We start from the raw sequence: 26604 nt of genomic DNA, 5'->3' as shown, positions 1-26604 counted from the left end.
CCTTTCTACTCGACAAAGGACCTATTTTCAGGAACAAACCCAGGTCGGAGAGAGGGACTTCACTCTGCTCGCACAGAGAGCTTCAAAGACTTTTTTTCCCAAGCTTTTACCACAGTGTGATCGAGAAGAATTACACACTCAAGGATCGGATAATTCAGCAAATCATTAAAAGCACAGAGTGATACACACTCTGAAAGCAAATACAGTGCAAGTCCTGGACCCTGAGAGTTTCCGCACTATGAGAACAGAGGAGCTGGGTTCATAAAAAGCCCAGTGACGACAGTCGTGGTCCTGGTGGTGGAGCGAGTTATGGAAACAGCAGGAAGGAGGGAGTGAGTGCAGGGGGAGGCGTCAGTCGTGACCAGAAAAGAGAAACTTGTACGTGACTCAGACTTGCATATGAACCTCACAACTACAGTTATAGTATATAGCTTGTCCGATCACCAGCAAAACAAGAAAATAACAGCTTTTAACACAGCAAAACAGAAGACAAATAGTCCAAAATAGATCTTCAGAGGATGGTTAGTTAGACATTTGTAGATTTTCAAATTAATCTCTTCCTCTTGGGAGGGATGCCAACTGTGCATCATGGCAACTTCTTACCATTTCTAACTTTGTGCTGGGAACGTCTGCTCCTTCTTTACTCCTACTAGAAGATGGCGAAGAGCGAGTCTGGCCCAAGAAGCACCAGACCAGCTGCCATCTCTCCACCCGCCAAACCAAACAGCCGCACACATACGCACAAAAACACTGCCACACACAGAAATGGAAAATCTGATCTTAGCTGCAGTTCTTCTTTTTTTTTTTTTTTTTTTTTTTGCTGAAATGAATGAAGTAGGCACAGGAATTTTCTGCCTTTCTTTCTTGTCTTCGATGAACTTTGTGAGGCAGTGAGAAAAGGGGCATCAGAGTGTTAAGCATTTACATTTTATACTTTGATTATTGTTTTTGCAGTGTATGATATTTCAAAAGTGGCTGGGTTGTTTGAGCGTTTGCCCACAGCACGACTAAAGACATAAAGTGGGTGTAAGTCATCACTCCCAGTGCATCCTTTTCAAATTTACATTCATATTCAAAGAGGCTTTATTGACCTGACTGCAGTCAAATACATCTTTGTATATACACAATATAGACACACAGACACTTTATTATTCAATGATTTTGTTGTTTTGGCTGAAGGCTACATTGCAAGAGCAAAAAAGATAATTTCTAAATGTTTTATTGATGAAAAAAAAAAAAAAATCTATATTACTATTTGAAAAAGTCACAGTGATGCAGACCAGCATCAATATTAGCCTCACTGTTGGCCTTTGTTGTTTTTATGACAAATGCCTTGAAGTTGTGGTAGTTTTAATGTTTCATCACACTGTACTTGCTGCCCAAACCAGCTGTTGGGTTTCACAAATTTCAAAGACATCTTAAGCAATTGTGTTTGAGATGGGTTTTTTTTCCTCCTGCTCCCTCTCATTATCAACTCATTTTGCACTCATCTATCATTTCCCTTGGTTGAGAAGAGTATAGTCTGCAACCTTGTTACATGCTCTAATTTACTCATCTATTAACATTATTCCATAGTTCATCTTAATTATAATTTTACTACAGTTTGCAACTCATTAACTCTCTCTCACGCTTCTGCTACTCTGACTTCTTCCCCATTACCCCTCTCTACCTCTGTTGGCCTCAGCAGTGGACGACACAGCAGCCAGAGAGGACAGGTTTATGTGTGTTCAAAGCAGCAGATGTTAGAGACTGAACGCACAGTACTGCGCTGAACTCGGGTCCTGCAGGTTGTTGCCAAACAGGGTTCAGCTGACAGGCAAAGTCTGAGGGTGTGCTGCTAAGTTTAGGCAGTCACACAGACAGAGACGTGCAAACACAAACATAGAAGATGTTGTAAATGAGCACGGCAGTTCCGGCTCTCTACAGGAGTCAAATTAAAGCAGGTGATGCATGCACCCACTTGGCTTGCGCATAGCTGTTGCGTACATGGCCTTATAGCCAAAGGCGGGCTGTGAAGATAGCCAAGATATGGAACAGATAGCTGATCTCTTTCAACAATCTGTTCAGACAGGCAGCTCTGCTCTGCTTCTCACACTCTCACTGCAGCGCCGTAAATCAAAAACAGAGCCACACAGCGTAGCTCTGTGCTTTCAAACCATTTTGAAGTTTGCATAAGTATGAGTCTGCAAAGACAAAAAAAAAAAAAAAAAAAAAAAAAAAGCAACTCCAAGTGTCTCACAGATGGGCCTGCTAGTTTTAGCTAGCCTGTGGGACTTGAAGAATTAATTCTGCTTTTGTTTGGTTTGGTTCATGCAAGCCTCAGATGTTTCTGAAGCCCCCGGGGTCATGAACAAACCAGGTGAACCTGGAATGCCTGGTTTCGCTGGTGAGAGCAGTACAAACATCAGCGAAATTTAACCACCACTAACACTGAAGAAATATGACTCGTATACTGTATATGCTTCATTTATTCTTGGTTAGATGAAAAAAAAACAGCAATCATCTTTAAAAGGTTTCCTATAAATGGAGGGTCAGACATAAAAGCCACCATTTATGTTGGGGGTGGGAGGGCAGGGAGGCTGATGAGGGATTTAGTGCAGATTGTAAGCAGTTAAGCCGGAGACTAGAAACTCTCCAGTACAGATGCTAAACTAAAAACTATAACTTTCATAGAAGCAGGAAACAGTGACAGAGTGAATACAGCATAATGTGTATATGTACAGAATCCAATAAAGTTTAAAACCAAACACTACAAGACTAAAAATATCTGAGTAACTGAGATTTAATTAGAATTAGATGATTATTCAAGTCCATTTGTTCTGGTTGTCTCCCTGTGCAGGAACATATGGACATGTTCAATACAATACAATACATTTACATGGAAAATACCACGGTGTGTCACACTGAATAACAGCGGAAGTAAACACGCCATGTTATCACTTAAGTTACACAGCCAACCCTCCTCCGACCTGAGACACACACACACACACACACACACCACACAAATCCCTGCCAGTGAATGGTTTCTTATCTGTGTAGACATAACCCAGAGTAATTGCCAGGTAACAGTGGACTGACTGGACAGAAGACTATTTGACTGAGCTCACCGACTCCAGATTAGGCCACAGCAGCTGGCAGAAAACAGATTTCTCTAACTTACTCGACTCTAAAGGGACTTGAACCTCTCTCAGCCCTCGGACAAATATAGTTCCCACCTTAAAAACCAGGCGAATGAAAAAGGCTAATGCAGTCCAGACCGCCCCAGTGAAAAACAAATCTAACCCTGGTTCAACGAGCGCTGGTGAAACCAACATCAAGAAAAACACAAAAACACACAATCCAGAAGCTTTTAAAGCAAAACTAAGAGCACACGCTATTAATTTGCACATGTCAACACCCAAGATTTCTGACAGGACCAACTGGAGGGACTGACGATTCACTGCCTTGCTCAAAAGCACAGCAGTATAGTTTATACAAGGGCAGTGTTTATCTGGCTGTCCTACTTTCTGGAAAACTTAGACAAAAGACTAAATTCAAGTGGGTACACTGGGAAGCATGAAGAGAAACAGCATAACCATAATGTGTTGTATGAGCCTGGCAGGCCACCAGTCAGTAATGACTGAAAAGCAGCTTGTTTAAACTTCCAATGATTAGAGGACACTGCATTGTAGAAACATTATGATTTTGTCGTGACAACACATAAAAACATAAACCTTCTTCCACGATGCCACACACTTACAGAGCATCACGTCTGTACAATTTGTTTTGGATAATATCTGGACTGTTGTCATGTTCAGCCGGGGCAGATGTTTTGAGTTTACCAGCCACGTTCATCTGGTCGATACTGGGAAATGGTGAAGACAATTTACTAACCAATGAGTGATTATTTTGAGATGTTGTAGTGTTACTCGCTGATGTAAACCTCTGGCCTATCGGCTCATAGGCCTCCATGTGATATTCTGCGCTCGTTAGATTAGTCATTTTTCATTTGTGAGGAAATCTTTCCAAAGTAGGAAACACTTTGTTGGAGTTTCCGGCTGGGTTCAGGCGTCAGTTTTAGGCCCGTGCACAACTCTGGTTGTCACTGTCTCACTGTCAGCCTTTCTGTTTGTTACCTCTCCTCATCTCCTGTCAACGAGTGGTTTTAGTTTTTTTTTATAGAGCTATAATAGCTGCTATTATGCAGGAACAGGTATTTTAAGGCGATTCGGGGACGTGAGTGGCACTTCTTCCCATTTTTAAGTTCAATTCCATTGCTCTAAATACATTTTAGAAAACACACGGACAGATGATTTGGTATGCTGTATGGAAATTCAGTGGAAAGAAAAGTTTCCTCCTCAGTAAATGAGCAAAATTCAATCAGCCTGGTTTGATTAGTCCTAAGCATTAGCATGTGATGTGAGAAAACAGATCATTATGAGAACGCATGCCTCAGTGTGAATGTGCATAAGAGTGCAGTTGCCACAGAAATCCAGACAGAAGAAAAGCACTTTACCGCATGTATAAGATACTGCCGTGCGTGATCATCACATTTTTTTTTTTGTTAATGGCACATACTGTAAGTGATCGCTGACATCACTAAAGCCTTTAGCCGTCTAAGATATGTGTGTGGAAGTTGTTTCCATATGGAGAGATCAATCTGTCTCCATCTGTTCGTCTGACATGCCCACTTAACTGCTCTGTCTGCTCTCAGTTGCTGAGTCAGTGGACCTCCTCTCATGAAGCAAACCCCCACCTCAACTTTCTACTAAACACACTATGAATCATGCCATTGAGCCTAATCTGACCCCTATCAATGAACTGGACAGGGTGGGCACCTGTACCCCCAATTGGAGGCAGAAAAAGTCACTTTCTAGGTCGTGGCCTCTGCCCTGGATGTCATAACATCCAGGGAAAGAACTGTGAAGGAAATTAATTGGTAACAAATGTCAAGAGAGGAGCAGGGATCATTTTGAATGTGTTTATTATTGGCAGTGAGTTGAGTCACCAGTCTCTTGCAAGAGAGACTAGCTTTTCATGGATATGTGCGTTTGCAATAGAGATGGGCCCAATCCTATATCGGTATTGGGTCCAATATTGACGTCAATCACTAATCAGATATCGGACAGACAGGGCTGATCCATTTATCGATCATTCCAGTCCGCAATACAATACAATACAACCATTTTAATCAAGGACTTGCAGAGGCTTCACATGAAAGCGTACCAGGTGTTCATGCTAACAAAGGGACAAGACGACACCACCAGGCAGCAGACTCTCGCTGATGCTTTCCAGAAACGCGATAAACTTCCAGCAGACAGCCCAAAGGCTAAAGAGATTACAGAGAAGCTGCTCAAGTTCATTATACTCGATGACCAACCACTATCTGTTGTGGAAAATGTCGGATTTCGCAGCCTTTTGGAGCACTTAGAACCCAGGTTTAATCTGCCATCCAGAAAATACATTTCAGAGATGGCTACATCCGAACTATACAACCAAGTGTTGTCACAATTCACGGCGCAGTTAGAAGATGTTAAAGCCATGAGCTTCACAACGGATTGGATCACACAGTCGTTGGCCTGTTCAGATGATGCAGGAAGCTTATTGTTTATCATAAGTTTATTATCAGTTTTACATTTCAAATATTAAATTTGAATAAAAACGTTACAGCTGTTGCTGCTACCTGAAGTGTAACAAATAAATTCCTTTGGAATGCACTTAAACCTCACAAGTGCTGTGTGGTTTATTTTAACCTCATGATGTAGCTTAAACACAATACCAACAATAACAATAATATTAAGGTAAACAATAACAATAATATTGAAGCAAAAAGAGCTCTTGTATTGGAATCTGTATTGGTATCTGCAGTTGTGAATTGGAATCTGATAGGAACTGAAAAAATGTGGATCAGCCCATCTCTAGTTTCCAATGGTTAAAAACTTCATGCAAAATCCCTGCAGGAAGTTTTTGAACTCACTGATCTTAGGACAGAAGTTTTTTGCAACAATCCCAGAACTGCAGTTAGGATAAAAATGAAAATGGGTAGATCTAGTCAAAGGAACTAAATCTAGTAAATCTAAAGTGCTTTTACTGCAATTATTTGTCATTTAAAGGCCCCAGAAACCAATTAAAAAAGAGACGAAGTTTGTATATCTGCTTATGATTTAGACATTACATTCTTTAACTAATTAATAACAGGACTTTGAATACTTAATAAACTTGAGTGTTGTAAGGCAGTCATGTGACATGGCCTAGTTTTATTTTCTCAGTGCTCTGTGTTGGCTTACGTAAATCAGTCAGGTATAGTTCAAACTGCGCAACTGTCTGATAAGAGTGGAATGAAAGGCTGTGATTTGATCTGATAGAGGTGTGCGATAACTGTGGACTGAGTCAAAGGGTAGGTAGCCAACAGTGGGGAGGTAACAGCAGCACGTACTGTCACACAACCTGAAGGTCAAATCCTCAGCCAACAAAGTTAGATTACTGTAAAACTGAGGCTAGTGTTCCTACTAGAACATTTAAAGCAGGGGCTGTTGTATACTTAGAAAACATTATATTAACTCAGCTTACCTTTATTCTAATGTGGATTCTATATGTGTCTTTACTATGGGTGCAACTGGTTATTTTCATTGTTATAATCTCAATTAATTGAGTAGATGTTGAACTGAGTAGTAGAAAATATGCACATTTGAGAAAGTGGCATCAGAGAATTCATTATTCTTAAATCATGTCATAAAAATTATTCAAAATGTTTAATCAATTATCTTAATAGTTGCCAATTAATTTTCAATCAACTGAAAATGCTTTGTTTCTTTCTGGCATAAGGGGCGAATGTAAGTAATTTGAATACAATAGACTTTATTGTCATTGCACAGTGGGGTACAACAAAATTGTGGGAGTTCTGCCCAAACACAGTGTGGAGAATAGAATAAATAAGAGCACAGAATAATAAATAAGAGCACAGAACAAAAACTAGCTCAGAACAAAAACTATAATAGAGAGCCTCGAGCCGCTGCGTCTGTCCGCGCCGCCATCTTGCTCACTCAGCTACTAAACTCTCATGAATCTAATTGTCTTGTTATTGTAGCAATTCATTTTCACAGTGCCTCTGGTCTCACTCTTGTAGTCAGCATCATTGAGTTTGTTATCCTATTTGTTTTCACAGGTCCACAAAAGCTCCCAGTAAAAACCTCAAAGGCCAACTGCTGTCTTTAACCATTATTGCACCGACACACACACAGGCCATCTAACCCTGCCATATGTACAAACAGATGGAAGAGAAGAAATTCACGACTAATATAACAGCATAGCTTTAGCAAAGCCACTTATATGTCTGACAATGCCTCAGCTCCAAAATAAAATGAGCAGGTTTTTCAATAAAGTCCTCTTTTAAGTCAACTTTTTAACTTCTTCAACTTTCCTTCATCCTAGTGTCTCTCCCCCTAATCTGAAGACACAGAGTTGTTTCAAAATACAATACAGAGCTGTAAAACTTGAATCATCCCTCTCTTTAAAAGAGACTGAATTATCTCAGTTTCAACAGTTGGGTTCAATATTCTTAAAAGACACCAAGAAGATACATTATAATTTTCAATCATGTGCATTTACACACCAAGGTATGAAGTGAACGAAACTTTCCAGCTTATGGTCTGAATGAGCAGCTTTTCTTGCTCATGAATGGGGCCTCCGTGTTTGGATTCCTCATTCATTGTTCAATACAGTCGTGTTGGTGAGGCAGACGGGAGGTTCAGGGAATCCAGCTGTCACATTCCCAGCATACCAGAGGTGAGCACTCTGCGTTCGTTTCAAACTCGTCAGCAAAGGAGTTGACCGAACAAGCAAACAAGTGATCCTGAGAATGACTGAGCCAGAACTTCGTGTAAGTGAAAGACTGACAAGGAATACGTGAGTGGAAGTGTGGAGTAAGTAAGCAGCAACATAAGTGAGCAAGTGAATACATTTGTGACCAAACAGGGACAGAAGGGAATGAGTGAAAGAGTTAAAAGAGTGCTGGATGCATGAATGAATAAAAAAAAAAAAAAAAAAAAAATGAAACAAGCAAATTAGTAACTGGACAGGAGCAAAAATGTGATTGTGTGAAAAAGTAATGGAGCATGCAAGGGACTGAATAAACAGCTGTGCGAGTCAAAACAATGGATAGTTCAATAATCAAACTGACTTCACTCCCACAGCAGCCTTGTGTTGCTTGAACAAACTACATGACTTTATGTTGGCATGAATTTATCATCATTTTATCATCTTGTGCATTTTGCTCAACTTGTATTGCTCATACTTCTTTTTAAACCAAACCACTTCTGCCTCAGGGAACTGCATGTACACTCCACATTGTTCAAACTACTTCATGTATTCCCTCTCTAGTTGCTTAATCACAACGTGCACCTCCAGGTGCCTACTACTGAATTCAATGCAGCCTACATGAGCACTTACTGGAAGATTAGTTACTGCAAAGACTGGCAGATACTGTAATCATATTCCTGTAACATGTTATTATATCCAGAGGTCACTTAAAATGTTCAAAACACCCCTGAGTGAGAGCAGCATATTCCCACAAATCTAATCCACTTTTGCTGTAGATTTAATTCTGTGCAGATTAACGAGGATTGAGCAATGACAGCCTCGTCACTGGAAGAATTCTGTATTCGTCATTTCCAGCCCAGCTTCATTCTTGTAAAGCATCTGAGAAAGGGAAGGCAAGTTGGCTTGGCGTCAGTCTCTCAGGCGGGAATGTTGTTAGTACAAGCCCTTGTAGCAAAGGTCTTGTTTTCGCCTAACGAAACGCTGGGTTATGATTCCTTATCTGCAGATGCAAAGTTAGTTTCCCCTGCAACAGATTAGTGAATGTGTTTTGAATATTAAAAGAGCAGGTGAGCTGCTGTACTGCGTGTGAGGCATGTGTTGAGACAGAGGGGGGATATATGGATAGTCAACCACAAAAAAAATAAATTACTAACAAATAATTTAAAAAAAAAGATATTTGAAGAAAACATATTCCTCTTATGTATTAAAGATTTAGCATGAGTATTCTTAAACAATACCAGTAATTGTTCTGCATTTGTTGGCACACATTCTGAAAGTCTGTATGTTTCTATACTATACTCCATGTACAACTTTAGGAGACGTTCTCATTAATACCACAATAAAAAAACATAATACCTGAAATAAGTAAAATAAAAACATGAAAAAGATTGTTATCCTAATCCAACAGGCTGTGTAATATGCTGCTAAAACATTAGCACGCCTGTTTTGTTCAGAAAGAAGAGAGGTGTTGGGGCAGAGGGCTGAATGGGAAGCGGAGGGCAGGCGGCAGTCATCAGCCCGGGGTTTGTGTTGTGATGTGGACAGTGACTCAGTGTTTCCACAGTGGGATCTGCCAAACAAGGGGCCTCCCACAACACTGCTGCTGTCAGCGCTCCAGACTCAATCGCACTCAATGGCAGCAGCTGGCAGCCAATCAGCTTCAAATGGACAAGATGACACAGTCGATGCAGACTGTCAAAACCTCAGCTAGTTAGGGTGGGAAGTTATTCTTCTGTGATCCACTAGTTAGTGATGGATTCATGAACTGCAGGATGCACTTTCTGTGTTTGATGAACCGGATCAGATTTTTGGAAACAAAACTGCAGACCAAGATTTGGAACCAATGCAAGTGGCAGACATGGCAAAACAACCACAGATTAGGCTACTGGTCTCCATTACCACTGTACTGCACATCTCTGTTTACAACAATACCAGATCAACAATGACTACAATTTAGTGCAAAAATGTGGGTGTTATAGCCTCTGAAAACTTTTCTTAAGCATGTCTCTGTAATAATAATAATAATAATGCAATTTAATAACATTAAATACAGTATACATAACTTAATGAGCAACAATCAAAGCTAAAATTGTGAACAAAAAAAAAACCCAAACATTCCTAGCTATTATTTATTATGAGTTCATACCAAAAACCTAGCTAATTTGACTCATCAGAACTGTGGGTGTGTGGTTTGATCAGGTTTTAAACTGAATAACAACCAAAATTGTTAAAAATATTGTATTCTTACCCCTCACAGTAGGAAGCTGATTAAGAAAATAGGTTTTCAGGACCTTGAAGGACAATCTCAAGTGTAGAGCTGCAGCTATTAGTTGATTAATCGATTAGTCAATCAACAGAAAATCAAGCAAATATTTTGGTAACTAATTAATAGTTGAGTCATTTTTAATACAGAAAACCAGAATTCCACTGGTTATAGGTTTTCTTACTCTGTTATAATAGTAAATTGAATATCTTTGGACTGTTGGTCAGACAAAATAAGAAATGAAGACATTGTCTTTTGCTCTAGGAATTTCAAAATTTTTTATTTATTTTTTTTTTAACCATCTTCTGACATTTTAGAATATAATCAGGTTAACTGATAAGGAAAATAATGGTTAATTGTAGCCCTACACAAATATTTTCACAGCTCAGTGAACCAATTACATGTTACTTTGAATCTGTGCAAAATTGATTTTCCCTGCCCAAAAAGCTTTCCACGGTTGTACACACAAGGTGGCTGGGGCCCCCACAGAGGCATTGCATTTGACCCCCTACGAAAGCTGTTCTTTTACTGTGGATGAAGGTCAGAAACAGGTCATGGCTGCTAATGATGTGCAGCCACATACAAGAATAACAGTAACTGATCCGGAGTCTCTTGGCATGAATGTATTTCTGTGGTCGCAAGCTGGAAAACTTAAGAGTATATACAAAGTCTTAAAGGATGTATAGCAGGTGTGCCTCTTTGTATAACCTTCTACCTATGCACTCTGCCAAGAACGACAAAGTGGCTTCCAAAAAAAATCAATGAAAAATATGTGCCCCAAAAGCAGCTTTCCAAGAAGACTCAAACCAAGTAAAAGCATTTTTGTCACATTGTATCATTAGTTGTGGCTTCATCAGGATAAACCACTAATAAAGAACTTGGACTGACAACGCCAGCACAAAAAAAGAAAGATGATATATTACAGCTGTAACTTTTTTAATCTGACATTTTGATAATATAATACACATAAAGAGACTATTTCGAGACAAACAGTGCAGAAAAAGGTTGGCTAAGTTCCCTGTTTACAGTATTTTCTGGATTCGAATACAAATGCTGACTAGCCGTCTCCTCCCGCAAATGCACAAAACAAAACACATTTGTCGGTGTTAGTTCAGGGAATATCACATCCTTAAGAGAGTAGGAGACCTCAAGAGAGGTGAACAAAAATATCTGGGTAGGTGTGAAGACTCCCCGTCAACACACACAATCTACTGACTGAAATAGAAATGAAACAGCTGCTTAAGGAGCTACGTCGTTTTAACTGGCAGATCTGAATTAGTCATGTGTCTAAATCACTTCATATTGTATCAGTGTGTACCACCACTTTACATAACTCAAGCAACTCAGAGACCAGTTAGACACACATTGGAAATGATACACAGCAGCCATGGAAACACACAGGAGCAGCTTTAATCTTTAGTTTTGAAAGTCCTGACTCATCTCAACAGAACGCATAAGTCAATGTCAATAGCTCAGATCCCTGGAGACAGCTTGTTCAGTAACCTTGGCCTGTTCTTGATATTTTTTCTCTTCACAGGCAAAACAAAGACGTAGCAACAAGTTAAAAATAAGAAAGCACTTCAGTTCCTCTTCCAGGTAGAGTTCCCATGTGTATCAGCACTGCTTGGCTACCGAGAGAAATGCTGCTGCCGTTGACTACAGCCCAGTCTCTGAGGGAATTACAGGGTCGGCTGTTTAAAACCTACGTACTGAACCCTCCCCACATAGGGAACATGTTGTATTGCTGCTGCAACAAAGAAAAGTATTCAAAATCCTGAAGGACAAAAATGCAAGGCCAAGAACCCACATATGTAATGCACTGAAATGGCTACTTTGCATTTCAAGTACACCACTGAGATCGCAAGTCTGCAAGTGTGGTGAAGTCTAGACATTTGGATTCAGCCAAAGGCAGCATTATATTACATCTGATTACATCTGATATATTACATCTTACAACCAACCAGTTGTCTGAAAGTCAGATCATTGGTAGTTCAGGTGAGCGATCAGATTCCTCAAACTGCATCTCAAACAACAACCAATCTGGCAGAAATTCAACCCAATTGTACAATAAGTCTGGGACGACCAACCTGGGGCTAAAATCAGATGGATGGACGGATGGATGGATGGATGGGTAGGTAGGTGTATTTTATTGATTGCAAATTGGGAACATAATTTCAGAGACATTAATAATAACAACAACAACAACAACAACAATAATAATAATAATAATAATAATTATTATTATTATTATTATTATTATTGTCGTCGTCGTTGTCGTCGTTATTATTATTATTATCAGTTTTCCCACATTCTGAACACTGAAAATAAATACATTTTACTCAGTCACATTGTTTGATTTTCACTTTCAGTTTCAGTACAATCAATTAATACAAGGTCCACAGCAAGAAGAATCCTTTTGAAGAATTGTGTTTTAAAAGTGTGTAAAAGTCCCTTTTAAACAGAGATCTGACTATATTGCTGTTAAGAAGACCCCTCTTTACGCCACCTTTGCTTGTTTACACTGAACTAATAAAACCTGACATTGCTGCACCAGTGTGTGATTTTAAATAGCATGCCAGCGTTCTGCAATTAGATGTGTAGCGTGTAACACATCAGCATTGGTGTCCGTCCTGCAATGCCGGCTCTCCCCTTTACAGATATTGATTCGGCTCTGTGACTGCCTCTGCTGCCAGCTTAAAGGCAGAACAACAGTGCCCCCCTCCATTTCTGTGTCCTTACCTTTTACATAGAACAGAGAGGCAGAGTAAAGGCACAATATCCCTGCCTTGGATAGACAGTGTGAAAGGGGCTTTAGTTCAATTTCTCATTGCCCAGATAAATGTGACATCAAGTCCTCATGATATTGATATTAGGTGATATCATACAATCCTAGAACCCTTATTCCCAAATGCACCGTTTTTGATAGCAAGGGCAGTGTAACCTTATCTATGGATGACAGCCAACTTACGGCTGGCAGGGGAAAGGGAGTTGTAAATGTGCTGTAAATCAAAACTGCTTTGACATGAATGAGAAATCTCATCCGGATTCTGTCACTTCCTTTAGCAGTGCCATTTTGAATTAGTGGTAGATGGGATCATTTCTGCACAGCATGATATCAGGCCTTCCAAAATATATTCTACAAGGTTTTCCTGCATACCAGCACAGTTAATCTACAGGAAGGAATCTCACAGCTGCTGACATCAGCCAAGTCTCTGTGGGCTCAACGGTCAGGGGGTTATGTGTGACTTTGTTTGCAGTAGAGTTCTGCAGAAGTAAAGGTTTTTATCTTGAACCTCTCCCCATTTTAAACTGCACACAAAGCTGTTATTTTCACCACATACAGAAAATGAAAAACTGCAAATACTTAAATATTCATTTTCAAGATGCTGACAGCAACACAATAAGCACCAGTGGAAACATCGAGTTGTCAGAACTAAACAGGAAGGTGGAATGATAAATCACTTAATCCAGCCGACAGACAATGAATCAATAACTATTTTGATGATCAATTAATTGTAAAAAGACATTTTCAAAACAAAACAAAACAAAACAAAACAAAACAAAACAAAACAAAACAAAACAAAACAAAACAAAACAAAACAAAACAAAACAAAACAAAACAAAACAAAGGGGATGGACAAAATAATATTTTAACAATGGCATTGCATATTTTTGCAGAATTTAATGTATATAATATTATGAATTTATACAGAAATAATAATCATAGCTATACCAATGTGCTTTTTGTCAAATATCATCCAGCCATAAACCTTTACATTACAGAAAAACATTCAAATCTTGACATTCATGCACTTGGAGCACAATCAGTACAGGACACTCAGACACAGACACAGCTGGGAGCATCTGCTGCTTTCCTTTTCTGGTACACATTCCAGACCAGTTTTGCAAGGTCATAAAACTGCTTTAATAAGAGAACTGTGGCAACAGGTTCTTATACAGGCTGCTTCTTGGCCTACTTCTGCTCACAGAGAGAGGGAACCAACACAGTAAAGTGCCAAGACCCTCTGGTACCGCACCCTGCTAGTGCTAAAACAATTAGTCGATTGACTGAACATTAATCACCAACTTCAAAACTAATCATACAGTGTTTAACAAGCAAAAATGGCAAATATTCAATGGCTCCTGGTTCACAAATGTAAACAACTTCAGTTTTTTATATTTCATATATATTGCTATTGCAATATAAGTTGAATGTCTAACTGTTGCTCATAAGTAATCTAAAGATGTCGTCCTTATTAGGCACTTGTTTTAATCTTTGGACACCACCCATAGAGTAAATATTCCAAGAGTTTGTGCACACACACACACACCCACAAAAAACATATCCAAATATACACAATATGCTGTACTGGCAAAGATGTTTCAAACTGAAGTAGTAGAGATTAAGAAGCAGTAAATAAGTAGAGATCAATACTCAGTGCTGTTTGGTTTTGAAGAAAGTCTTCAACACACAATAACCCTACTTTCCACAGAAAATCCACTTTATATATACTTCAGAATTTAAGACTCCAACCCAGACACCAAGCTTTTTAAAAACACCCTGAAAATCGTACTAAGTTTGGTTACCCCTCTCATAGTGCCATTAAAGGGATACAATTAGTACAACATCTCATTAGCCATTCTCATTTGACATAACAGCTAGCCTTGTGTTGAATCAAATGATACTAATGTTCAAAATGTCAAGGTAACCCTGTCATTGGTTGACTAAACTGCAAGGTGAGCCCACCTGTAGCTTCAGTCTGCATTCCCTACAAACAAAACAGGTCAGAGCTGACGACATCTGCCTGTTCACGCCTGCTATCCACTGTGGAATGTAGTCTCACACACACACACACACACAGTAGCACTAACGCACTGCAATGTTTGCACATTCACGCGCTGGCAAACATGCGTGCACACTGGGAACTCTGGGCTGCTGGGCTGTGAGGTTGGTGGCACCCACAGGAAAAGCTGACGTGTTTACATTCAAACAATACCCAGTGAGACAAAGCCCGGCCGTTGTTGTGGTCCACTGTGAGAACAAAGGACTTCAAAACAGGTTTTAAAAAGCCAAGCTATTAGACACTTGGTATTACAAATGGTGCAGTTTTGCTGACAAGCTCATAATTAAACGTGTTAAGTACAGTGTGGGTCACTGTACGATTAAGGCAGTAAGAAAAAACTACAGCTTGATGACCTTCTAACAAGGATGAACTGAGTAAACACAACTGACCTTAAGTTGCTGGAGCTGCAACAAATTGTTAATTTCATGATTGATTCATCTATCTATTTTAGAACTGGTTTATTGCTTGTTCAATGAAATGCTAGGGGAAAAAATGAATTGCTTATTTTGTCTAAAAACAACTAAACAAAACCGGATCTGCAGCCATGCTAAGGGCTCTGTGTGGAAATGCTAACACGCTGATGCTAAGCAGGTACAATGTTAACACATTTCACTCTCTTAGTTAGGAATTTGCTTATTAACACTAAATGCAAAGCACAGCTAAGGCTGATGGGAATGTCATTGCAGGTGTTCGGTTATAAACCCAAGTACTGGATAGACTCACTTCTGATTGCATGATATTGTGAGATAAACACTACAGGATTGCCCTAATTATTACAATTCAACCTGAGGAGGACATGAATGGGTTTACCAAATTTCATACTGAAAAAGTCAGTCATTAGGCTACATCGTCTAGGAACCATGAACGTATGTACAAAGTGTCCATCTAGTAGATGTCAAGATATGTGACTACAACAGAAAAAAGGCAACTTAATGGTTCTGTTAGAAGTAAAGTCAATCTAAGAGTCAATCTAACAATCTGCACAAAGTTTCACGTTAACTCTTATCCTATATCACCAAATTCACCAAAAATAAGACCATTAAAAAATCCTAGAACACATCAGGATATTTTAATCTGTACAAAAATGTCATGGCAATCCACCCAACAGTTCTTAAAATATTTCCGTCTGGACCAAAGTGGTGGACCAACTGACTGACCATTCATGGAGCATTGCTGCTAGCAGGCCAGTAACAGTCCAAAAACATCCTGTTGTTCTACACAAGCATTAATCTAACCTTGAACTGCAGAAGCTCTTTTCCATCACTTGAAACTTTTCATGAGCTCAAGAGTTACCAGTTTCAAAATAAAGAAATTTGTGCCATTGCCCAATCAGTGAGTTGCATGTAATATTTTGTGAAAGGTTTCCCATATACAGCAGGTCTGTCCTGCCAAACAGCACATTAAAATCAACTTTAAAAAGACTCTGCTCTATTGCAAATGAGTGCTGAATGTATCATTGAACAAGAGAGGTGCCTTGATAGCCTTTAATGTTTCAAATGGAACACAAAAAGTCCTGTCTTTCTTAACGCCCTATGTGATAAATTGTTATTTTTAATGGGTTACAGAGCGTTTTAAAATAGTCTCATATTGCCCTGGTGCTGTTTCTCAGGCTGCTCCAGGCAGCTGAAATATACATAGTGGGGAACTGGTGTCACAGATCTTTGAAACCAACAACCACAAACCATAGAGCAGAGACGACCAAGAAGTTGCTCACTAAAACTTGAGTCATTACAGTTTTTTAGCGTCTGTCTGCCTTCCAGTCCACAGGCCCTTCAGCTCAGTTAGGAGAGGCCTTTATTGGCCCCACAAGGAGTGCTTTCAGTGGCCCGGGTCAGAGGAAGGCTGTGTTTATTCACCCATTTCAACACAAACACGCACACAAACGCACTGTCTTCCTCGGTGCCCCTCTCTCTGTCTGTTTCACACACAGCCTCCTCTGTATCTTTTTAATTTCAGACACTCTCTCAACCCTGCAGTTTGTTGGCACATTCACATTTGTTGATGTTGTTACTGGCATGTGTGTGAGCGTTTGGAGTGTGGGAGCGTGTACAGTAGGTGTGTGTGAGGTTGTGCTGCATTTACGTCATGCTGGATTTATTAAAACTTGACTGGGAAGAGTCAGTCAGAGCTTGAGAAGGTTTGTAGTTATCTCCAAATCAAATCCACGGTGACTGAAAGTGAAAGCTTATATTTATTTAAGATTTATCGCCTTGCATGTGGACTTTCATCATCAAGGTCAAACATCAAGGTCCTGAAATCAAATTTTCTCAATCAGCTTCTTACTGTGAGTAATGGGATCCAACATGAACACACAATTTTCTGACACATTTTTAACAATTTGTGTTGTATCAAATGGTGTGTCCTAAACATGTTTATTTAACCTTGACTATTGCTTTTTCTTAGTAATGACTAATGCTTCATTCAACAGGTGTGCATCAAATCAATAGCATCACAACCACAACTTAAAAAAAAAAAAAAAGCTATGCTTAGACCAATGTCAGCACTGCATCAAAAATCACACCCTCCTCACTCATTTCACACTGCTCTGGCAAAAGAAGTTGGACCTGACTCAACTTCTGCCACAACACAATGCAGCATCATCCAGCAACACAATGAATCTGCCAATCAAATACAAGCAACATTTCTAGTAAATAACTTTCTAACAAGAGCAACATAAACCTATTCTTTACCTTACCATTGTCAAGACAAACGAAAGAGTAAAATGATCTTTCCAGAGTCAGAAAATCATGCCTCACAGCATTTCAAAAAGTGAACCTCTGCATTAGTGGAAAAAAAAAGTTGCGTAAAGCCTTTTGTGGCTCCAGAGAGAGGTGTGTGAAGTCTGACAAGGTGCCTCAGGTGATGTCACATGAGGCAGCAACAGCTGGGTCCGAAGACTGAAGACAAGTTTCAAAACAGAAAAAAAAAGTTCACCAGAGTTCACCAGACCTCTGTAGCCTGCTCATCATCTCTGCTTGAGGCTACGATAACACACCAGAATCTCTGACCAAACTGTCAGCAGTGAATTTGCATTGTGGGTAATGTAGGCCCCAGTTGCTGACAAGGAAGAAGAATGCATGGAATTATCTGTGGTCCTGCTGCATCACTTGTGATCCTTTTTCTAAACTGATCATCGTGAGGTTAAGGCTGTTGTAGCAGGGCAATGCTAAATCAATGGAGGACTCTGTAAACCACTATGAAGTGTTTGGTGTGTGATGGAGTGTTAAACCCATGGATGGATTATTTGAACTCAACTTCCTGGGTCATATTTCACCGTCTATTCTTCCATTTGTCGGTCTGAACACCCTGTCTGTATCAGTCATGCTTGACACTTTCCAATCGGGTCACACTGACATGGTTTTTGAACAAGCATTTCTACCCACACGTAATCAAATTGCATCCTGTGATGTGCCACAGCTTGTGACACTGACTCATCTTTGTGTGCCAACAGCTCTGCCATCACAGTGTTAATTACTTTTGGCAAATGGGACATGGCTTTGGATAAAAAAAATAAAAAAAACTTTCGTTCTGTGGCAACAAAATGGCTTTTTCTGAAGAACAGAGTATTAGTGAGTCAAGGTGCGTTTTTAATGATTTTTCTCCTCTGCATTGTAATAAGAAAGTTACATTTTATATATCACTCACACACAGACACACACAGACACACACAGACACACACACTCTCTGCCATGTAATGAGTCTGCATGAGTCTCCAGCTTCTCTCAAATTCACTCTTTCACCTCATAAAATAAGTACAACATATCACTCCCACTTTCTCTTGCTTCTGCCTTCTGCCAACTCCCTCAAGTTTCATTTGAAGTTATCCAACAATCTCTGCAGCGCTCTCATCTCATTCTCTCAGCCCAGCTTTCGACTTTCTGGAACTATCTCTCTGTCTCTGCTGACTCTCCAGCTTTTTCAATTCAAACATCCATTTCTTCCCCCTCCCACCTCTTTCTCAGCCATCTTGTCAGTATCTTTCTCTCACACTTTCACCTCATCTCTCTACCTTCCTGCTTTCTTCGATTTGGGCAATAGCCTCCTTTCCTTGATAGATCTTAACTATGAGAGTTTCTCTGCTCTCCCATGTCACCATCACTTTCTTTCTCAGATAATAACCCAGTTTCTGTCTCCTATCACTTCTTTTACAACTAATTTTATTAATAACATGCAGCTCTTTTCTTTTATTTGCACATAAAAGCTCCTGCTTCCTTAATGACCCACTCCTAACCCGCTCCTTGCTTTTTGTTCTTCCACTGCTCTGATGGCATGTTTGTCTAGCAAGTCAGTTTAATGCGGATAAAGTATGTGACAGGAAGTGTCAGTTTCACATCAACAGCTGCTTAACCCACAGGTCTTCCTCCAAGGTGAGAAACAAATAGACAACACCAACCGAACGTGAGAAATCATTTTGACTGCGTAGAAAATTCTCAGGAGGTTTCTTCATACACAAAAACGAAACTTTTGACATTAAAAAAAAAAGTATTTTTAGTATTACAAGAGCCAGCAATGTCTGTTGTGAATGATTTTTAAAACAATACTTTACCCACTTCGGAGGGTTAATTTATCTTCTAAGACCCCACTGGTCTGTTACCCACCTAAATGTCTCTGTCCTCAAGCAATGAAGCCGCAGCCTGACACAGTTCTTATTGCTTAAATAACTCACAACAAACATTAAATACACTTTTAATCATCATAGAGTCATCCTTGATGTAATTAGTATCAAACACATATGCCAAAAACATTTAAAGCCTCATTGAAAATAATTTTACAACAATGATTAAATACAACAATGATTAAATAATTGAGATTTTGAATGCCCAATTGCAAAAATTATACAGTATGTGTCAGATTTCTGTCATTTAAAGGTAACTTTTGGTCACATACACTCAGTTTTTGACCAACCAATGCGAAGAAGCCACAGCAGGGAGATTTATGCATCACACAAGAGACAGTCACCACCAGACTTCGAAGATGAGCCCTCAGGCCTCTATTAAGACGACACTGGTGTCTAACTGGTTTTCACCGTGGCTTCGTGTGAACGCGTGTGTTTGCTCACATTTTCTGAAAACCCTTGTCAAACAAACTAACAGGGGAGGGTGAGTCTTAAATGTGATGATGACAACAACCGCAGCTACATGTCTTTGCATTTTTTACTATTTTACAAAAATAAAAGCTCTCTATTACGTCATGTGCGTAGATATGTGCGACATTGGTCCTATGATGTTGATGATGGTCCTGAAACAAATGCAGGGAAATATGGAAAAATACACATGATGACAACCTTATTTCAATATTCATAGCACAGTGTCTGTTGAGGTCAGCGGCCCCCAGACTTCTTAATTTTTCTCCAAACTAAAAATAACAGTCAAACACGGACAGTCATCTTTAAATGGCATTCTCAAGAATTACAGATAGAATCCTGCTTTGGAGGGTTAATTTAGATAAATGCTTAATGAATATTATACTGCCATGCCCTATGTAGAGTCATTATTACTTTGTTCGAAGTTTTATGCTGTTTGAAAAGTCATTTTGGACTTACAATAAAGCATTTCTATTTTCCTCCCTGGTTGGCACTGTGGTTAGCGCTGTCGCCTCACAGCAAGAAGGTTCTGGAGCCTTTCTGTGTGGAGTTTGCATGTTCTCCCCGTGTCTGCGTAGGCTCCCTCCAGGTACTCCGGCTTCCTCCCACAGTCCAAAGACATGCACATTGGGTTAATTGGCGACTAATTGCCCATAGGTGTGTGAGCGAGTGAGTGTGTGGTTGTTTTCACTCTATGTGTCAGCCCTGCGACGGACCTGTCCAGGGTGTACCCGGCCCTCGCCCAATGTCAGCTGGGATTGGCTCCCTCCCATATTGTGAAGATGACATCCTTGTTAATCACACAGATGGTATAGCCAGCGGCTGCATCTAGCCATAAAAATTGGCTGGAATGTATCCGTGAACAATCAGATGCCGCAGCTCAAAATACCTGTTTTATAATGACTAGTGTCAGGCAGTACTCAGTGTCTTCATTTTCTCCTGCGCCTGAAGCAGGCAGACCCTACTGTTGTGTGTATCACTGACACAAATTGCAGCGGGAGGTATTCAAGGTATCCTGTACCAACAACACAACGATGCCCTGACGCAAACTGAGTGGTATGTGAAACATACAGTTTCACGCACATGCATTCAGGTATATGTGCGCACTCTGTACATAAACACACATACCCAATTACACACAAACACACTCGCAAAAACACACACATTCAGGTCGTCCTCTGTGACCTGCATCTTCTTCTTTGAGCAGTCAATACCAGAGTGAAACACCTCAAGGCTTCAGTTTCAGATTCAGGTATTTTTTACTTCTCTCTTTTTGAAAAGAGGAACACAGTTGTAAAGTGAAGGTTAGGATGACCCAAATCATTCAGTCAAGTTTATACTGTATGCAATCGGAAATAGATTAGAATAGAACGATGCAGCTTTTGTTGAGTAAACTGCAAATCCTGCTCAGAGAATTGTCTAAAAGAAGAAAATATACAATATAATAAAGCTGAGGCAACATCTACCTGGACTCTTTGACTGTAACATCATGTTCAGATATGAATGTACAACCCCCTGAACAACTCAGACACAGTGAAATGATGACAAAAATAGAGACAGTTTAACAAAGCCAAGTTATGTGTCATATTACCAATGATGAATCAAGGCTGTGGTCGCCATTCTTCAGACTGTGTAAAAAAGAATGTCAGTCAAAGGCCTCTAAAGGGAGGAAACCAACAAACCCTGACACCTCTGAGCTGACTGTGTGCAGATGGCACCAAGAAGACAGGCAACCTGGGAAAATAAAATAAAAAATACACCAACAGTATTATCCTTCAACTGTAATCTGTCGAGCTGCGTCAGCATTCAGCAAACCACCCTCTTTGGTAACTTCTGCTGAGACACACACGGCCTCTTTTGAAATGTGTTCCTTTGCAGGCTCTCCAAGAACACAGCACTGACCACACACTGGTCTCTATCTCCTGTTCTGTTCTCTTCAGCAGCTCAGAAAGCATCAAGTCCACCACTGAAGTCTGTGTTTCTCTTTTCTCCCCCCTCACTTGCTTCTTCCCGAGGGAGCCTGTGGCCTTGCGATGGTTGGAATTCCCATAAATGTCCGATATGTACCGGGTGCCGCCAAAACCACCATAAATCACGCGACGTGATTTGTTGCCTGGTACCACCGGGGCGTCTGGATGGCACTGAGAAAGGTAGGCAGGAAGGGAAGAGCTGGACAGAAAACCCAAGGAACTGGGAGAGGTTGACGGGGCATAAAACCTGCGGTGGGAGAGATTACCCACTGAGCCAAACATCTGCACAGGAGACAGACGTACCTACAGCTTGTCTAAAACTTTCCCATCCAAGAAATTTAGCTGGCAGGCTCAACCAAGAAGACTTTCAATGAAGGACGACTGAGGAAACAAGACACCTGATTTGAACAAAATCGTTACTGCATTTGGCATCCTGGAATATCAATACAGTGGTTATGTACTATTATCATTATTATTATTATTATTATTATTATTATTATTATTGGCTGATTCTTTTCTTGATGTTAATAGTTTTATCTATAAATGATTAAAAACACTTAAAAATATTCATTGTAATTTTCTAGAGAGCATGAGTTGACATCATATTGCTTGTTGCTTTCTTTACCCACTCAACTATCCAAACTTTAAAGATAAATAGTTCATTATAAGTGACGAAAAACAGTAGCAAGTCCAAGCTAATGAGCCAGCAAATGTTTGGCATTTTTGCTTGAAAAGTCCATTAATCAATTCTGTCAAATGACTATTGTTTCCTCTATGAATAACGATATAACCATAATAATGATTCATATTGTTTTCCCAGGTATTATTTGTCTTTTTAAATCTTGAGATATCTTGATTTATGAATAGTCTGAAGCGGCCACTGTCTACTGGGTGACATATCCACCTACTAGCAACTGTAAAGTTCACTTCAGCTTCAGGTTAACATCTTGTTTATTTAATATGTACAAGAACCAAAGCATCAAAATTACAATTTCCCATTTTAAACAGACGTATGTGCAGTTTTATGGGCCAGTAAAACAGTAGTATCAATCTCCTTAAGTTATTCTTCACCACAAAGCCAATAAGAAATATTTCCCTAAATGTCAAAGTATTCCTTTTTCAATTTTACTTTCAATTGGAGAACAACGCCAACTTGACTCATTCCAGCTACTTTGCCCTTTGAACTATAAAAAGTCCATAATTGTCAGTTTGAGAAGCAAATTCATGACAGGTTGATCTCTAAAAGGCCTGAGCTGAGGAGTCAACACTGAAATCTGTATCTGGAGGCCACAGTTCATAAAAAGGTCCAGACTTATTAAAAAACATATAGTTGGTTGTCCGAAGAACAGAATGCAACCACTTGTAGGAAAAGGCAGAAAAAGTCTACAGCTACACCCAGCTCATATCTGATCATTAATGGAGAAATGAAATACTATAAAACTCTTTTAGCGGTCTCTGATTCGTCAAGTTCGCAAGGTTCGTAGAGGATTTAAAGGTTTTTACAGGATTTGGAGGTTCTTTTAGGATCTAGGGAGAATTTGCATCTTGTTCTTCTTCCCACCCTGACGTAAAATGATGAGTCAATTTTCATTTATTGAGCAACTGCTTGGCATTTTGGTTGTCTGAGGGTTGTGATTTCATCAGTGGGGAGAGGTTCAATAATTGTGTCTGTCTGTACGTGATGGTCAGATGCCTGATGTTTGGTGAGAGCTGCATTACCACTGTTTATGTCTTCATGAATTATGAATCACTGCCTGGAAACGTTTCATCCCGTTTGTCCTCACCTCTGCTGTATCAGAGCAGTTAATGTTTTAAATTCAAGGCGAAACAGGGAGTGTACAGCATCCGTGAAGCAGCACAAAGAGCTGATTTCCACTGGAATAAGGAGGATGAGGCTAAATTTGGTTCCATTATCAGAGTGCCAGCCGTCATGTGGTTGATTACCAAATCCCGGATCTCACTTTACCAACATGACTGTGCCATATATATATGTGGACTAAACACAGTTTTTATGGTTTATTCATGTGCGCACAACAACCTACTATGAAGGTGTGAAAGAGGCTTTCTACCTACCATACTCCCACAAACAAACAGAGGATCAGAGCCATAAAAAGGAGCCTATTCAAAAGTGTCAAAAGCAGAAAAGCTGAAGGCTTGCTGGTTTTTTAAACATTTTTTTTGTACTCAAATAGTCCTTTGAAAAGTGCTTGCACTTCAAAACTATTACCAGCAGCTGAACATGGAAGGGAGTACGGTGTGAGCTATTTTGGGGCAGAGAGCGTAACTAAAGCAATGACAAGCCAGCTGTGTTTCCACAGCTTCATGTAGGGAGGAGGTAGAGACGGAGAGGAGGGATGTGACAGCAGCAGTGATTAAATTTAACTGGCCTCATTCAAACTTAAGTTTACACAAACTATCTCCTGGGCTTTGGCATAAGCCCTATGATGGGAAGCTGTGACGCTATGTTGTGTTTAGTAGGGCTGTATTTGCAGGCCCAGAATGCAGTGTAGTGCAGTAAGAGGGTTTTCCCAAACTCAGCCATGTCCAGGACTAAAACCTGCCAGTCCTTGGCCTGAATCCTTCACTTTATACAAAATTTGTTCTGTAGCTTTCTGATCAAAACAGTCTTTCTTGGTTAAACATGATAAAACTTCCCTGAAAGTTTTTTTTCCCCCCTCCCAAGGACCCACTACAGTCCCTGCACCCCAGTTTGGGTACCACTCTGATACACTTTGTCCTGTGTGAGTTTGTTTAAATCTAGACTTTTCCATTTGAGTGTTATTCCTGCGTTAAACAAGCAGCCAAGAGCTCCACTTTTATTTCGTGCTGGGGACAGTCAAGTCATGTACAGTGTGTACTGCTCAGCATGTGACTGTAGCGAGCAGTCCTAATGAACCTCCACTGACAGCTGGGTGGATTTTCCCCACAGGGAGGTGGAGAAACTCTGTGATTTTGGCTAACATTAGCAAGGCGATGCTAATTAAAGAAACGATCGTTTTGTTTACCTCTGCTGTCCGCAGCGAGGGCGGTTTCTTCAAAGCCAGTTTGAAAGAAGTTTCCATGGCTCCGGTCATTTTCATAACTTCAGGTCAAATCCACCACAGGACTTTTACTTCCTCTTTGTGTAATCTCACTTCTCCTAGCTGCTCTTTAGTCGACCCGGGCTGAACAAACTCACATCCCCGTGGATCTCGTCCTCGCCGAGCCGAGCATGGATGGAGTTTACTCCTAAACGGACCGACCAGGAGCTCCTTCGTCTCCAGGAGAGGATAAAACACAGCTGCACTTTCGACTACTGCGCGTCCGAAAAAGAGTGTGACAGAAAGTGAAATCTGCGGGACCCCCTGACTTGAAGTGTGTACATCTTTGGTTTAAGAGAAGTATCCACCTCGGCAGCTACCGTCAGACAGATCCAGGAGTTCAGAGTTAGATCCCTCCTCCTCCAGGTCTGAGTGTGGAGAGTTGACGACATCTGTCTGCACCGAGATGATGCTGCGTTCTAATGCCGTCGGGAAAACGAGTGTTTATGACAGGAGTGTCACATGAACATCACAAGTGGTAAACACACTTGCCAATATCTGATTCCAGCCACTGGGGGCTGGGCAGACGGACTGGTTAGTGACCTGTCCAGTGACCTATCATAAGACAGGTCCGGTCAGTCTAAGGTGAGGACAACCACACATCAGCAGGGGGGACACACTCCTTGTCCCCCAGAGTCCATATTGTTTGAATCTAGTAGCTACTGTGTGAGATTGAGGTTTCTATCCCAGGCTGGACCGCAACCCGGGCAAAGTGGGCAAATGTGCAAATGAGGCCCCAAAAACCTTTTTCTGCATGTCACATCGGAATTGGTGATTTGTAGATGATTCCTATGTCAAAATCCAGTTTTAATACCTTACCTGTTTTAGTTTGCCAAAACAATCCTAACCTAAGGTCCACTTATCTAACTTTTTCTGGACCTTTCAATTGTTATTCGCAGTCTTTATCAGTGTATGCTGTCATGCAAACTCAATAAATGTTATGATTTTACAGCCACCCATGACGACTGGTCATGCCAGACCAAATAGACTGTAGAAGCAAACCCCTGCATGCTCTGCAAGGGTGCGTTTTATGCTTATTCATTCATATTTCCGGTGTCAAGACAAAACACGTGTCGTGTCTTTCTTTTTTTTTTTTTTTTTTTTTCTGAAGTTGCATAGTCTCGCTTCAACAGCATTGCGAGCGGCGTTTACTGCTTTTGGAGCTCAAGCGTCCGAGCTTCGAAGCAAGTACTGAAATGCACCAGAGATCCTCCCTCCGGTTTGTGACACTTCATACATCCGCGGCCGCTCAAAATGCGGAATAATCAGGTTATTGTTGTGCATTTAAAAGCAAAAGCTCGCCCAAGGCATGCACGTGCTCTGCTTGAACAGAAGATATAACCCGACGCCTTCAGTTTTACTTGTTATTTTACAGTTCAACTTGTGCTGTAAAAGGAGAAGTTGCAGAAACACAGCTGCTCCGCGTTTACTTTTAGTTTATTCGGATTGAAACGCTTGACTTGGCTCTCTCTCTCTTTCCTCATCACAGTGATGTTCTCTCTGACAGCGGACACATTCACGCTTGCTGCCAGTGTATTTGCTTTCAGTCAGGACACTCCTTTCTTTA

At 40.3% G+C, this 26604-nt stretch overlaps 1 protein-coding gene across 1 annotated transcript in view; it reads right to left on the bottom strand.

Moving 5' to 3' along the window:
* The window catches only part of LOC139607708 (rap guanine nucleotide exchange factor 6-like), a 146268-nt gene extending 120016 nt beyond the window's left edge, over positions 1 to 26252 (bottom strand). The window contains exon 1 of the mRNA XM_071460834.1: positions 24963 to 26252. Within this exon, the coding sequence (XP_071316935.1) occupies positions 24963 to 25037 (75 nt within the window). The 5' untranslated portion in view covers positions 25038 to 26252. The remainder of the gene's footprint in view (positions 1 to 24962) is intronic.
* Between the last annotated feature and the right edge of the window lie 352 nt (positions 26253 to 26604).

This window comes from Trachinotus anak, unplaced genomic scaffold (assembly GCF_046630095.1).
Source record: "Trachinotus anak isolate AG129_WGS33_773 ecotype Australia unplaced genomic scaffold, CSIRO_AGI_Tana_v1 ptg000024l, whole genome shotgun sequence".
Lineage (NCBI taxonomy): Eukaryota > Metazoa > Chordata > Actinopteri > Carangiformes > Carangidae > Trachinotus > Trachinotus anak.
Note: the sequence above shows the minus strand (reverse complement) of the source record. Positions and strands in the feature narration are given on the sequence as shown.